Here is an 11,282-nt window from a genome sequence, read left to right as displayed (position 1 = left end):
CCTCGCTTACGCTCGGTGTACTTTAACCTAATGGGGGTCGTCCGGGAGTCGGAAGGGGGAGGGAAAGGGAGGAGGCAGCCGAGGAATTGTTTTTTTCTCTCGCCCCGCCCTCGCCGGGGCGGCCAATGGCGATGGGCTCCTTCCCCACGAGTCTCGCCCAGCTCCTTGGACTCAGCCAGTGAGCGATGGAAGCGGCTCCGAGGGGGCGGGCCCGGGAGGCTGTGCGTGTCTTGTGAGAGCTCTTGAACCAAGTCAGAGAGCTAGAGTCGGCTGGGCGGCTGGAAACGGTGGCCGCTGCCGGTGACTCAGGGAGGCGGGAGGCGGGAGGCGGGGTAAGAGCGCCACGGCCTCGGCTGAAGGGATCGGAGGAAGAAAGGTGAAGGCGCCAAGCCCGCGGCCCCGCCGCCCCCGCGCTGCGGCGCAGGCTGGGGGTCTGCGGCGGAGTAGAAGGGTGTCGGGGCGGGGCGGCGGGGCAAGTGCGGAACGGCGGGCTCGCCCCTCCCGCGGGGCTGCCCGGGGCGGGGACCCGGCCGTCTGGGACGGGGCCTCTGCTTCGGGGCCTTTTCTTTTCCGGGGTGAGGGGCGAACACTTTCAAATCCACTTAAGCCACAAATAATTCTCCCCTCACTCTGTCTGCATTTAGGTTTCAGGTTTTGGAAAAGCGAAACTTGGGAGAGCCAGGGTCACGCGACGCTTGGGCCAGTGTTTGCGGTGGGGGAGGGATCGGGGGGCGGGGAGGGCGCGGGTGGAGAGATCGGGTGCGGGTCCTCCGTCTCACCCGCCGCCGCCTGGGGTCCCCTCCTCCGATCGGGATTAGGACCCTTTCCTCCGCCCTGGCCTCCCCCACCGACCTCTCTTCCCGGCCCCCTCCCGCCGGCCGCCCCCGTTGCATTTTGTTTTTGTGTTTTTGCAGGGAGGAGCCCTTCCTGCAGCGTTGGAACCATGGTGCTCACGCTCGGAGAAAGTTGGCCAGTATTGGTAGGGAAGCGATTCCTCAGTCTGTCCGCAGCCGACGGCAGCGACGGCGGCCACGACAGCTGGGACTTGGAGCGCGTCGCCGAGTGGCCCTGGCTCTCCGGGACCATTCGAGCCGTCTCCCACACCGACGTTACTAAGAAGGATCTGAAGGTAAAACCGGCTCCCGGGCCTCGGCAGTCGGACGTTTCCTAGTTACCTTGGTAACGAGACAGCCAGCAACCCTCCCTCCCCTTTTTCTGAAAAGGCGACCAGAAAGTTGGCATCTGATCTGAAGGTGCAGAAAAGTAGACCTTGAAAGTCTTTGAAATGGTGTGTAGAGCGAGGTGTGTTTGGCCTAGAGTTGCCCGTGTTTAATAATGGGCTTAGGGTTGCTCAGACATGATTAGTTATTGCACGCGCTGTGCCTCATTAGGGCTGTACGATGATTTCTCCGAAGGGGGAGTGTTGTTAATATTAAGTTGGGCAAGTGGGTGACGTTTGGAATCATTGAGAATTGAGCACTAGTGCTTAGAAGTGCTTTCAGTCGGGTTTTTTGTTTGTTCCTTCTAATTTCTTCACCCAACTTCTTAAACTTTCAGACTTAGAAGTGTGAGTGTAGAGGAAGGAGCTTAATTCTCTTCAGTATATTAAGGTGGGTATTTGTCCGTATATGGTGGGTCAGGGCAGGAGTGGGTTCCTGGTTGTCTCTGATGAGTCTGTGAGTGGGTGTGGGATATGACCATATATGGAGGGCTGGGGTGGAGCTGCCCCTTATATGGTGTGTTGGAGGGATGGCTTTGAAATATTCCATTTGGGTGTTTGAGGGGAGGGAGAGAAATGGGAACGAGTGCGGCCAGTGATTTTTAATCAGAATGACACGCAGAACCTTTTTCAGTTAGATCTTTTCAAAAAGAGATGAATTCTGATCGTACTCCCTAATAGAAGTATTGGTGTGAAAGGATTGTGTGGAAACTACCAGTGAGGAAGCCATTGTGCCAACAAAGACTCCTTTGTGCAAAAATAACTGAAAAAAGGTCCCCAACAAAGACTCCGAAGTGGTGATAACTTGAAGGAAGCTTGTCAGAACAGAAGAGCTTTCCATCCTGGGTAACGGATATGTTTCAGTATCTTCACTTGGTCATTATCCTTGCTTTTTCTTGAAAACTGCTCAAATAAGGGAAGCAGGTTTTCGCATTGGCAGTTGAATATGTGTTGATTGCTGAAACACTGTTCAAGGAATTGGCATAACCTGTGTTCTGACCCAGAAAGTTTTGACCCTTGAGCCCACCTTCTTAATCATCGTGCTCCCTGATCAAAGGCTCTGCCACCAGAGGACTCCTGTCGTACACTGTGAAATTTGGTTTCACTCCTAGCAAGGTGCGTTTTGATGTTTACAGAAAGAAGGTAATGTGCTACAGCCTATTTGCTTAGGCTAATAATCTTTCTCAATAAAATGGGCTTTGTGTAGTAGATTTCAGTCATAGTTGCGGCGGTTTACTTCACCTGCCAAGTAAAATTTTCTCTAGTGCATTTGTTTTTACCTGATTTGAGTGGAAACAAGATTAATCCTTACAGTCTTTAGTTCTTTGGCAGGTGATGAGAGACTAGGTGTTTCCTTACTCAGCAGTGATTGCAGACCTGTTGGGTTAGGAAGGGAACCTAGGAGGTCCTTTATGTGTGTTCTTTTAAATCTCCACATCTCCCCCACCCCCAGCCTTTGAAGTGGTGGTGGTATCTTCATTTTCAGAATAAAGAAATAGATTTAGGAAAGGAAATCTTGTCCAGACTTGCATAGTTAGCTACTAAGTGACAGAGGGAGCATTGGAATCCAAGTTTGGCTATGTGTGTCTTCCACTGCACTAAGGTGCCTAACCTGGAGACGACAGGGATTTTAATTCAAAAACAATTTTGACTGTAGTGGATTTTTTGCTTTACCTACAGACTTCACAACTCAGCCTTCATGTAAGAAATCTACTCAGTTTCTCTTTTCGAATCATGATTTATTGCTGCATTCCTTAACTGAGTAGCAGATAAAGTAATTGGTGTAAGTTTAAGGATATGTTGTGTTAGCAAAAACACAGTTTTTGAAACATTGAAACCTATTGTGTTTGGCCAGTTGCAGGCAGGAACTGAGTAACTAAGACAATGCCTAAGACCTGGGCTTAGGGATATTGAGTTTTTGGGAGTGGGTTGGGGGGGCTGCAATGAATATGAATGAATGAAATTCAAGTAGTGTGCAACTGTTTTAGTACTGATAGAAGTACAAGTCTGTCTAGACTGACTTGCTTCCTTAGTTGAGGTTGAAATGAATGAGACCAAGGCTTGTTAACTTTGTTTCATCTAGAGAAAGACTTTGTAACAAAGTCACTTACTCAGATACAATGTTTAGTAGTTGATTACAGAGAAGTTAGTTGAAGACATAATAGATTTGTTTCATCTAGAGAAAGACTGTAACAAAGTCACTTACTCAGATACAATGTTTAGTAGTTGATTACAAAGAAGTTAGGTGAAGACATAATAGATACTTATCATGCAGTAAATACTTTTATTTAATCCTCACAAAAATCCTAGATAGTAAACCACATTTTTTAGTGTTAGAAATTGAGGCTTAAACAAGTTAAATAACTTGCCCAAGTTTGTCCCCAGACCTTAAACACTAGGCTTTAATATTCAGATAGAGTGAGGTTAGAGCAACTCTGTTTTGCTGGGTTCAGTATCCCCAGCACTGAGAACATTGCTTGGCATGTAGTTTTTGCTAAAATATTTGAACAGATGAAGGAATCATAAAATTATTACTCGTATATAGAAAAGCTGTTCAGAAATTATCTTCCGATGGAGCATTGGCATTCTCTTTAACTTGGATAACAACAGATCTTAATTAGGTGTGATTATAAGGACTTCTTTAACCTTATTTTTATGCTACTCTGTTTACTTCAGTGTGAGGCAGATTGCTTCTTAACTGGCTTTGTTCTACGCATGCTGGGAATGCCCTCCTTCCCCAACTTGTTTGTCTAAGTCTTTTCCTTGCTTTGAACCTACGTTTTCCTTGAGTCTTCTGCCCCTTCTTAGTTCTTCGGGATGTCCTTAGCAGGTGAGTAGTACTTGCCAACTATATGTACCATTTTCTGCTGTTAAAGCCCTTTTTGGCAATTGGATACCTTGACCAATCAATGCCTAGTTTTTTCATCCTTGCATACAGTTGAAACTTGAATGTTGGTGGATTCTGTTGACAGTCAACCCATGTAAAATGAGAAACTTAGCACAGTGTAATAATAAAAAGTGTTTACCCCTATAATTGAATGCTAGACTCTGGGATTTTAGATAAGAGTCTAGGTGTAAGAAGACATAAATAGAAGTATAATGAATTAATTCCTAATTTGTGAAGTAGTGAAATAAGTGATATTCTGTACCGTAGTACTGGGCATAGAGTAGATATGTCATTAAGAACTTCGTGATTAAAAACCATGCCATTGTGTAAGTGCCTACTTTTAAACTTGGAAGCATTTTACTTGGCCATTCTGATAGTTTTCAAAATCGTATACTTAGGTAAGATTAGTGTATACTAAAAGTGGAGGTTTTGAGATTAGCTTGATTAGATAATATTAATTCATATATCTTAAAGGAAAGAGATTTATCTTTCTGGGAAGAACAGCTTGAAATAATTAACTTGAAATATCCAACATCTGGTCAAGAAATTTTATAAGCTAATAGGCACGTATTTACAAAATGCCCTATTTTTTAAATAGGAAATTTGGGAATTATAGGTAGTAAGTTGTAACTAATAGGCCTTTTCCTGGCCTTTGGAGTCAGACAGCACAGATAACATCTCCTTTGTGGACCAAGGGATGGTGGAGGAAAGAACACCATTTAGAATGAGAACTAGTCGTATCTGTCACTTTGCAGGAGCTTGGTCAAATCACATTAGTTCCCCCTGAATTTGAATTCTTAACCGTTGTTTTTCTTAAATAGAAATTTCTGTAAAAGAGGCTTTTGGTGCCGGGGGGTGGGGGGTGGGGTGTGTCCTTATATATAGAACTTCAGACCTCAAGGCACAAATAAAAGATATGTAGTTATGATAAACAGGAAACTTTTTAAAGAATGTTTAAGAAAGCTCACAACTTGTTGGTTTTATTATATTTTTTCAAAAGTCATCTTTTTTTTTTGGCGGTATGTGGGCCTCCCACAGCTGCGGCCTCTCCCGCTGCGGAGCACAGGCTCCGGACACGCAGGCTCAGCGGCCATGGCTCACGGGCCCAGCCGCTCCGCAGCATGTGGGATCCTCCCGGACCGGGGCACGAACCCGTGTCCCCTGCATCGGCAGGCGGACTCTCAACCACTGCGCCACCAGGGAAGCCCCTTAAAAGTCATCTTTTTAAATGTGAAGTTTTGACCAACACAACCTAATACTTCAAAGTATTATTATTTATTTTTAAAAAACTAAATTTATTTATTTTTAAAGAACTAAACTTAATTTTCAGATTACTCAAAAATTGAGATATAGGGACTTCCCTGGTGGCGCAGTTAAGAATCCGCCTACCAATGCAGGGGACACGGGTTCGAGCCCTGGTCCGGGAAGATCCCACATGCCGCAGAGCAACGTAGCCTGTGCGCCACAACTACTGAGCCTGCACTCTAGAGCCTGTGAGCCACAAGTACTGAGCCCATGTGCCACAACTCCTGAAGCCCGCGTGCCTAGAGCCCGTGCTCTGCAACAAGAGAAGCCACCACAGTGAGAAGACCATGCACCGCAACAAAGAGTAGCACCCGCTCGCTGCAACTAGAGAAAGCCTGTGTGCAGCAATGAAGACCCAATGCAGCCAAAAGTAAATAATAAATAAATTTATATTAAAATAATTGAGATATAAAGAGGCACCTTGTCTAAAATTTGGTTTAGGGTTGATCATAAGCTTTATAGATAGCTTATAGATATGATAAGAACTGTGATATTGCATACGTTTTGGGAAGCCACTTAAGATCTTAGATTACTTTTTTTCTGAGTAGATGTTAGATAATCATATTGAAGTCTTCCTCCTCCCATTCCTAACTGAAGAAGTGATACTCTGATAAATTAAGATTTGAATTACCACGGAGGTCTTAAAACTACCTAGTCTCGGGCTTCCCTGGTGGCGCAGTGGTTGAGAGTCCGCCTGCCGATGCAGGGGACACGGGTTCGTGTCCCGGTCCGGGAAGATCCCACATGCCACGGAGCAGCTGGGCCTGTGAGCCATGGCCGCTGAAGCCTGCGCGTCCAGAGCCTGTGCTCCACAATGGGAGAGGCCACAACAGTGAGAGGCCTGCGTAGCGCAAAAAAAAAACCTACCTAGTCTCCTTGCCAGATACTTAACATAAATTGCCTTTAAAATCTACGTAACAATTCAGTGAAGGGTGGGTCTTAGTACTTTCATTTTGAAGCTACCAGAACACAAGATTCAGAGAGCTTAGCTTTTTGACCTGGGTACAGTTAATTGGTTTCCTTTGTAATCCTACATATTTTATTTTATGCATGTAAAATCATTCTAAGAAAGCTTCAACATAGCTGGTATTCAAACCCAGATCTCTCTGATTCTGATGTGTGTAGATGTGCATTCCTCTTATACTACGTTGATGGGAAAACTGTCATCCAAAGCTAAGTTGGGTTTGAGGTTGATGTGCTGTGGGGCACAAAGACTAGGGGAGATGTCAGAAGCCCTGGATTCTGTGGCTAGGCAAACAGAAAGGAAGATGGGCAGTCTCTGAAGCCCGATGTGAAGGACCACTGGTTGATTATGGTGATGGAATACATAGAACCAAGGTGGAGTACGCAGGGCCTTGTCACATAGTAGGTGCTTAACACATTTACACTTATTCTGTAATAACTGCAAGGTTAAAAGCCTGCCATACCAAGAAGATATGCAGCTTCTCAGGGGAAGTTGCCTGGGAAATTAGGGGTGCATATTTTGTGGTTGGGGGAGAAGGATAGGATGGGTCTCAAATTTCATTGATTTTAAAGATTGATAGTCTATAGCCATAAAACTGGAAAAGTTTGGGATTGAGGCTAGTGGTATATCAGTTGGGAACTTCCTGCCTTCCAAATGGATGAGAGAAACAAGGTAAGAGCCCAATTCGGAGAGAAATTTATTCATTCAACAAGTATTCGAGTACTGACTGATGAAATACATGGTAAGTTAAAGAAGACAGACTTTGACCGATTAGAGTTTTTAGTATGTCAATCAGTTGACCACAAATAAATAATTCAAAATGTGGAATAGTGCTACAAAAGAAGAGTACAGAGTTTTGAGTACAATTAGCAAGGGACTTCTCTTGGGAGAGAGAGGGGCTCTTTGGTAAGGGAAGGCTTGAGGAAAGGATTTTTGAATTGGGTTCTGATGAATAAATGGAAATTAAATAAACTTTTTTAAGTTAAAGGTTGAAAAGGGAGATATGATTGCCTATGAAATTATGGAATGTTGATAGATTTATTAACTAATTCTTTGAAACCAAAAATGAGACATCACTCTATTAAGAGGAGAGCTTTTAAATCAAATTAAAATAGTGATTTTTTTTTTTTTTTTTGCGGTACGCGGGCCTCTCACTGCTGTGGCCTCTCCCGTTGCGGAGCACAGGCTCCGGACGCGCAGGCTCAGCGGCCATGGCTCATGGGCCCAGCCGCTCTGCGGCATGTGGGATCTTCCCAGACCGGGGCACGAACCCGTGTCCCCTGCATCGGCAGGCGGACTCTCAACCACTGCGCCACCAGGGAAGCCCAAAATAGTGATTTTTACACTGAATATTGAGAGAGTTTATTGTATCTCAGTTAAAACATAAGAAACATTTTAAAAGACTTAGAGTAAATGAAACGGTAGCGTATTCATAATGGGTTAAGGAAGCTAAGGTGTTTGGTACATTTATATGACTTTTAAGGTTTTGTGACTGATTCCTACTTATGGGTTACTGTCAGAGACCCACTTTTGGACTGAATTCTTTTTTTATGTTTTAAAATATCTGTACAAATTATAAGGGTTTTAGCTTTAGGGCTAAAAGGTATTTTGCAGATCAGAAGCAGAAAACTTCATAGTTACTTGGAAAATAGTATTTCAAAGGTAGTTTAATTTTCATGTAAGAAGTTAGAGGTAGTTTTGGAAAATTCTGGGGTCCTTTATCAATTACTTGTTTCTATATGTAGCAAAGTTGTCTTGGATTTCAAACTCTGAGGTAAATTTCCCAGTTTATTCAACTCAAAGTGTTGAAAGCGCCTGGTGCTGAGTCCTGCTGCTACCAGAGGGGTTCAGAAGCCAGTGGAGGATTGTGTTGATGGGCGGTCATCTTAAACTCACTGACAATGTCAACATAGAATTACAATGCCCTGCGAGAAGTACTTTGGGTTTCAGATTTCTGTCTTTGAATTCTCAAAGCTCTGATGTCTAATTAACATATGTAAAAACCTTCTACATGGGGGTTCTTTTTTGTTAAGGCTTCCCAGAGGTTACTTTGAGGGCAGAGACTGGTCTCCATATCCCTTGACTCTGCTTCCCAAAGTGGTTTGGGAGCCAAAGCTTATTGGTTCTAACAGATCTGGTTAGTTTATTGTGGGTTTAGAAGGGAAGTAAGAGAGCAGGAGTCGGGGGCAGCGTATTCAGATACAAGACTCGAGTAGAATGGTGAGGGTATAATTCAACTTAGGCATTTTTCATGTTTATTTTTGTTAATCAAGTCTGCTTTCCTTCAATTTTGTTTGTCTTAGGTGTGTGTGGAGTTTGATGGGGAATCTTGGAGGAAGAGAAGATGGATAGACGTCTACAGCCTTCTAAGGAGAGCCTTTTTAGTGGAACATAACTTGGTTTTGGCTGAACGAAAGTCTCCTGAAGTTTCTGAGCGAATTGTTCAGTGGCCTGCGATAGTGAGTAAAACTCGGGCTTATTTGAACTCCTGAGAAGAGGGTATTTCACCCATTAGGAATGAAACAGGGAAGATCTATACGTAATGCCTATATTTGGTCCTCTGGAAAATAATAGTACAGAGATATGACAATGTAGAAGATTCAGAAAACCCCCCAGAACCTCCTGTCAGCCCTGCTAGGAGCCCTGCAACTCTGACCCTTGACTTTTCTTGGGCCTCAGTTTCTTCACTTGAAAAGTTGGGGGTGGAGGTCATGTGGGGAACGTCTAGTCTAGGTCAGTGGTTAGGAACCAGCAGATATATACAGACATACAGATCTTTTTGGTTTGACCCTCACAGTGTTTTAAGAAAATCTAAATTAGTTGTCTACATTTAAAAAATGTAGAGAATGTCCTTAAAAATCTAGAGTTCCAGTTTTTCTTGGAGAAATGGCAAGATATGGCAACACTGGAGCCTCATAGCAATTCCTTGTCGCAACAGTAGGCTGAAGCTGAAAAGTAGCTGTTGCTTGGCCCCTGTAAGGGTTTCCACTTTGGGTCTCATGATCTTTAAGGTTCCCTCTGGCTCATATTTCTTTGGCTTTAAAGATGCTAGCAGTCAGTATATGACTGTGCCATTTCCACACCATAAGTCTGGTGCAGTTAAAGGAAAATAGTGATCAGGAGAGGACAGTTCAGACTATTTGAGACATGAGCTGGGGCTTGAAGGAGGAAGGGGCAGATTGGATAGTTGAAAGGCTAAGAGGATGATTGAAAGGCTGACCAGCTTGTAAAGGGCCTGCATGCCCGTATGAGCAAAGTTAAGATTTTGCCCATGGGTGAGAAGAGCTGCTGGAGATTTTTGAGTGGTGTCGGGTTTTGTTTAAAGTTGTATTTTGCTCTTTGTATTTTTCCCCCATCTATTAAGAATTTGCTAAAAACATGGCCCTGTCTCCCCACAAAAATGTACATAAAGCAATATTTTGCATAAATTTGGGGGAAGCCATGCATCTGTGGCCCCAGACCTATATGTTAATGACTCTCAAATGTGTATCGCATTTAAATTATTGATTCTGGGTAGAAATTACGTGCTCCTGTTGTGGTTGCATGAATAGTTATTATTGAGGTACTGGTAGTAAATAAACGACTGAATGGCTTTATCTCTCTCCACGTGTATGGAATATTGCCAGTCCCCGTTTTCAGAATTACGCTGCAGCAGTTACGATGCCAGAACATCTTCTTCTGTTTCAGATGTACAGACCTCTGCTGGACAAAGCTGGTTTGGGATCCATAACGTCTGTTCGCTTTTTAGGAGATCAACAAAGAGTATTTCTTTCTAAAGACCTTTTAAAGCCTATACAGGTAAAACACGGAAACAATATTAAACCCTAAAAATAGAAAGACAGACTCCTTTAATATGAGAACTAACACGTTGATGTTGATTGCCCTCATTCAGATATCTAACAGAGAAAAGGACCCATCTTATGAGCAGTTAAGTTGTCAGACATCATTTCTCAGTGTTAGCCGTTGGGTTGGTACTGTTTATTTGGGGTTGGAAGGACAAACGTACTACAGTTGATGATGTGTGTGTATAGAAACACCTAGGTGATATGAAGATCATTTCTAAGACTATCATTCATATATATACATATATCTGTGTGTATATATATATATATATATGTCCTGATTATTTAAGGATTCTGTATTTGGGAACTTGCTTACTTGCTAAAATATATTTGTAACCCCCCAGTCAGTACTTTGGTGCTTTCATGGTCATTCACAGACATGTGCAGAGTGGTGAAAATTTTCAGTTGTCTGACACATGTTCCCAGCTGAGGTTGAATAAGGTGACATTCTGCCTTCTTACTTCCTCTCTTCTCATGTAAACAAGCGTCCTTTTCAAGGCCTATTTAGTACTGCATTTTTGTGCTTTTTCGTTGGTGATTTCACTCTTTAAAATGGCCCCAGGGGTAGTGCTGAAGTGCTCTCTAGTGTTCCTAAGCGCAAGGAGGCTGTGATGTGTCTTAGGGAGAAAATACATGTGTTAGATAAGCTTCATTCAGCCGTGAGGTATAGTGGCCATGGGTTCGAGGTTAGTATTGCAGCAATATATACTAAATAATGTGTTTTTCAACAGAAACACATAAAACAAGCTTATGTATTGATTGGTTGACGACAGTATTGTGACCAGAGGCTTGAAGGAACCTAACCCCATCGTTCCCCTAGGAATGGTTCAGTATTCACTAATTCAGTGTTTGTGGTGACTTAACATAACTACCACAAACAGTGTGAATCGTGTGTGTGTGTGTGTGTGTGTGTGTTCATTCATATTCTTTCCAATTAGCTTGCAGAACTCCCTCCTTTTTCTTCACAACATTTAGGCTCTTGGTTCTTGCTCGTGTGTGATTTTTTTCCTTTATTGTAAAAATGTTGGGAGGGAGGGGAAGATCACACAGATTACTGCCACAGAT

General features: G+C 43.4%; 1 protein-coding gene across 10 annotated transcripts in view; it reads left to right on the top strand.

Annotated features, from left to right (window-relative positions):
* The first annotated feature begins 269 nt into the window (after positions 1–269).
* KDM3A (lysine demethylase 3A) overlaps positions 270–11,282 on the top strand; it is a 66,990-nt gene continuing 55,977 nt past the window's right edge. For 4 of the 10 annotated variants that reach the window (XR_016395359.1, XM_089922843.1, XM_089922845.1 and 1 more), the window contains exons 1-4: positions 270–376; positions 915–1,129; positions 8,679–8,834; positions 10,063–10,173. Coding sequence is in view for 8 of the 10 variants with exons in the window: in XM_089922843.1 (XP_089778969.1) it covers positions 944–1,129; positions 8,679–8,834; positions 10,063–10,173 (453 nt within the window). In the remaining 2 variants the exon portion in view is untranslated. Of the gene's footprint in view, positions 377–729; positions 1,130–5,436; positions 5,782–8,678; positions 8,835–10,062; positions 10,174–11,282 lie in introns of those variants that run through there. The other 6 variants (XR_016395358.1, XM_022556028.3, XM_089922840.1 and 3 more) reach the window with 4 other exon arrangements.

This window comes from Delphinapterus leucas, chromosome 13 (genome assembly GCF_059928025.1).
Source record: "Delphinapterus leucas isolate spDelLeu-1000000601 "Yukka" chromosome 13, BTC_Dleu_Yukka2, whole genome shotgun sequence".
Classification (NCBI taxonomy): domain Eukaryota; kingdom Metazoa; phylum Chordata; class Mammalia; order Artiodactyla; family Monodontidae; genus Delphinapterus; species Delphinapterus leucas.
The sequence above is the reverse complement of the archived record's forward strand: the minus strand, read 5'-3'. Positions and strand labels throughout refer to the sequence as shown.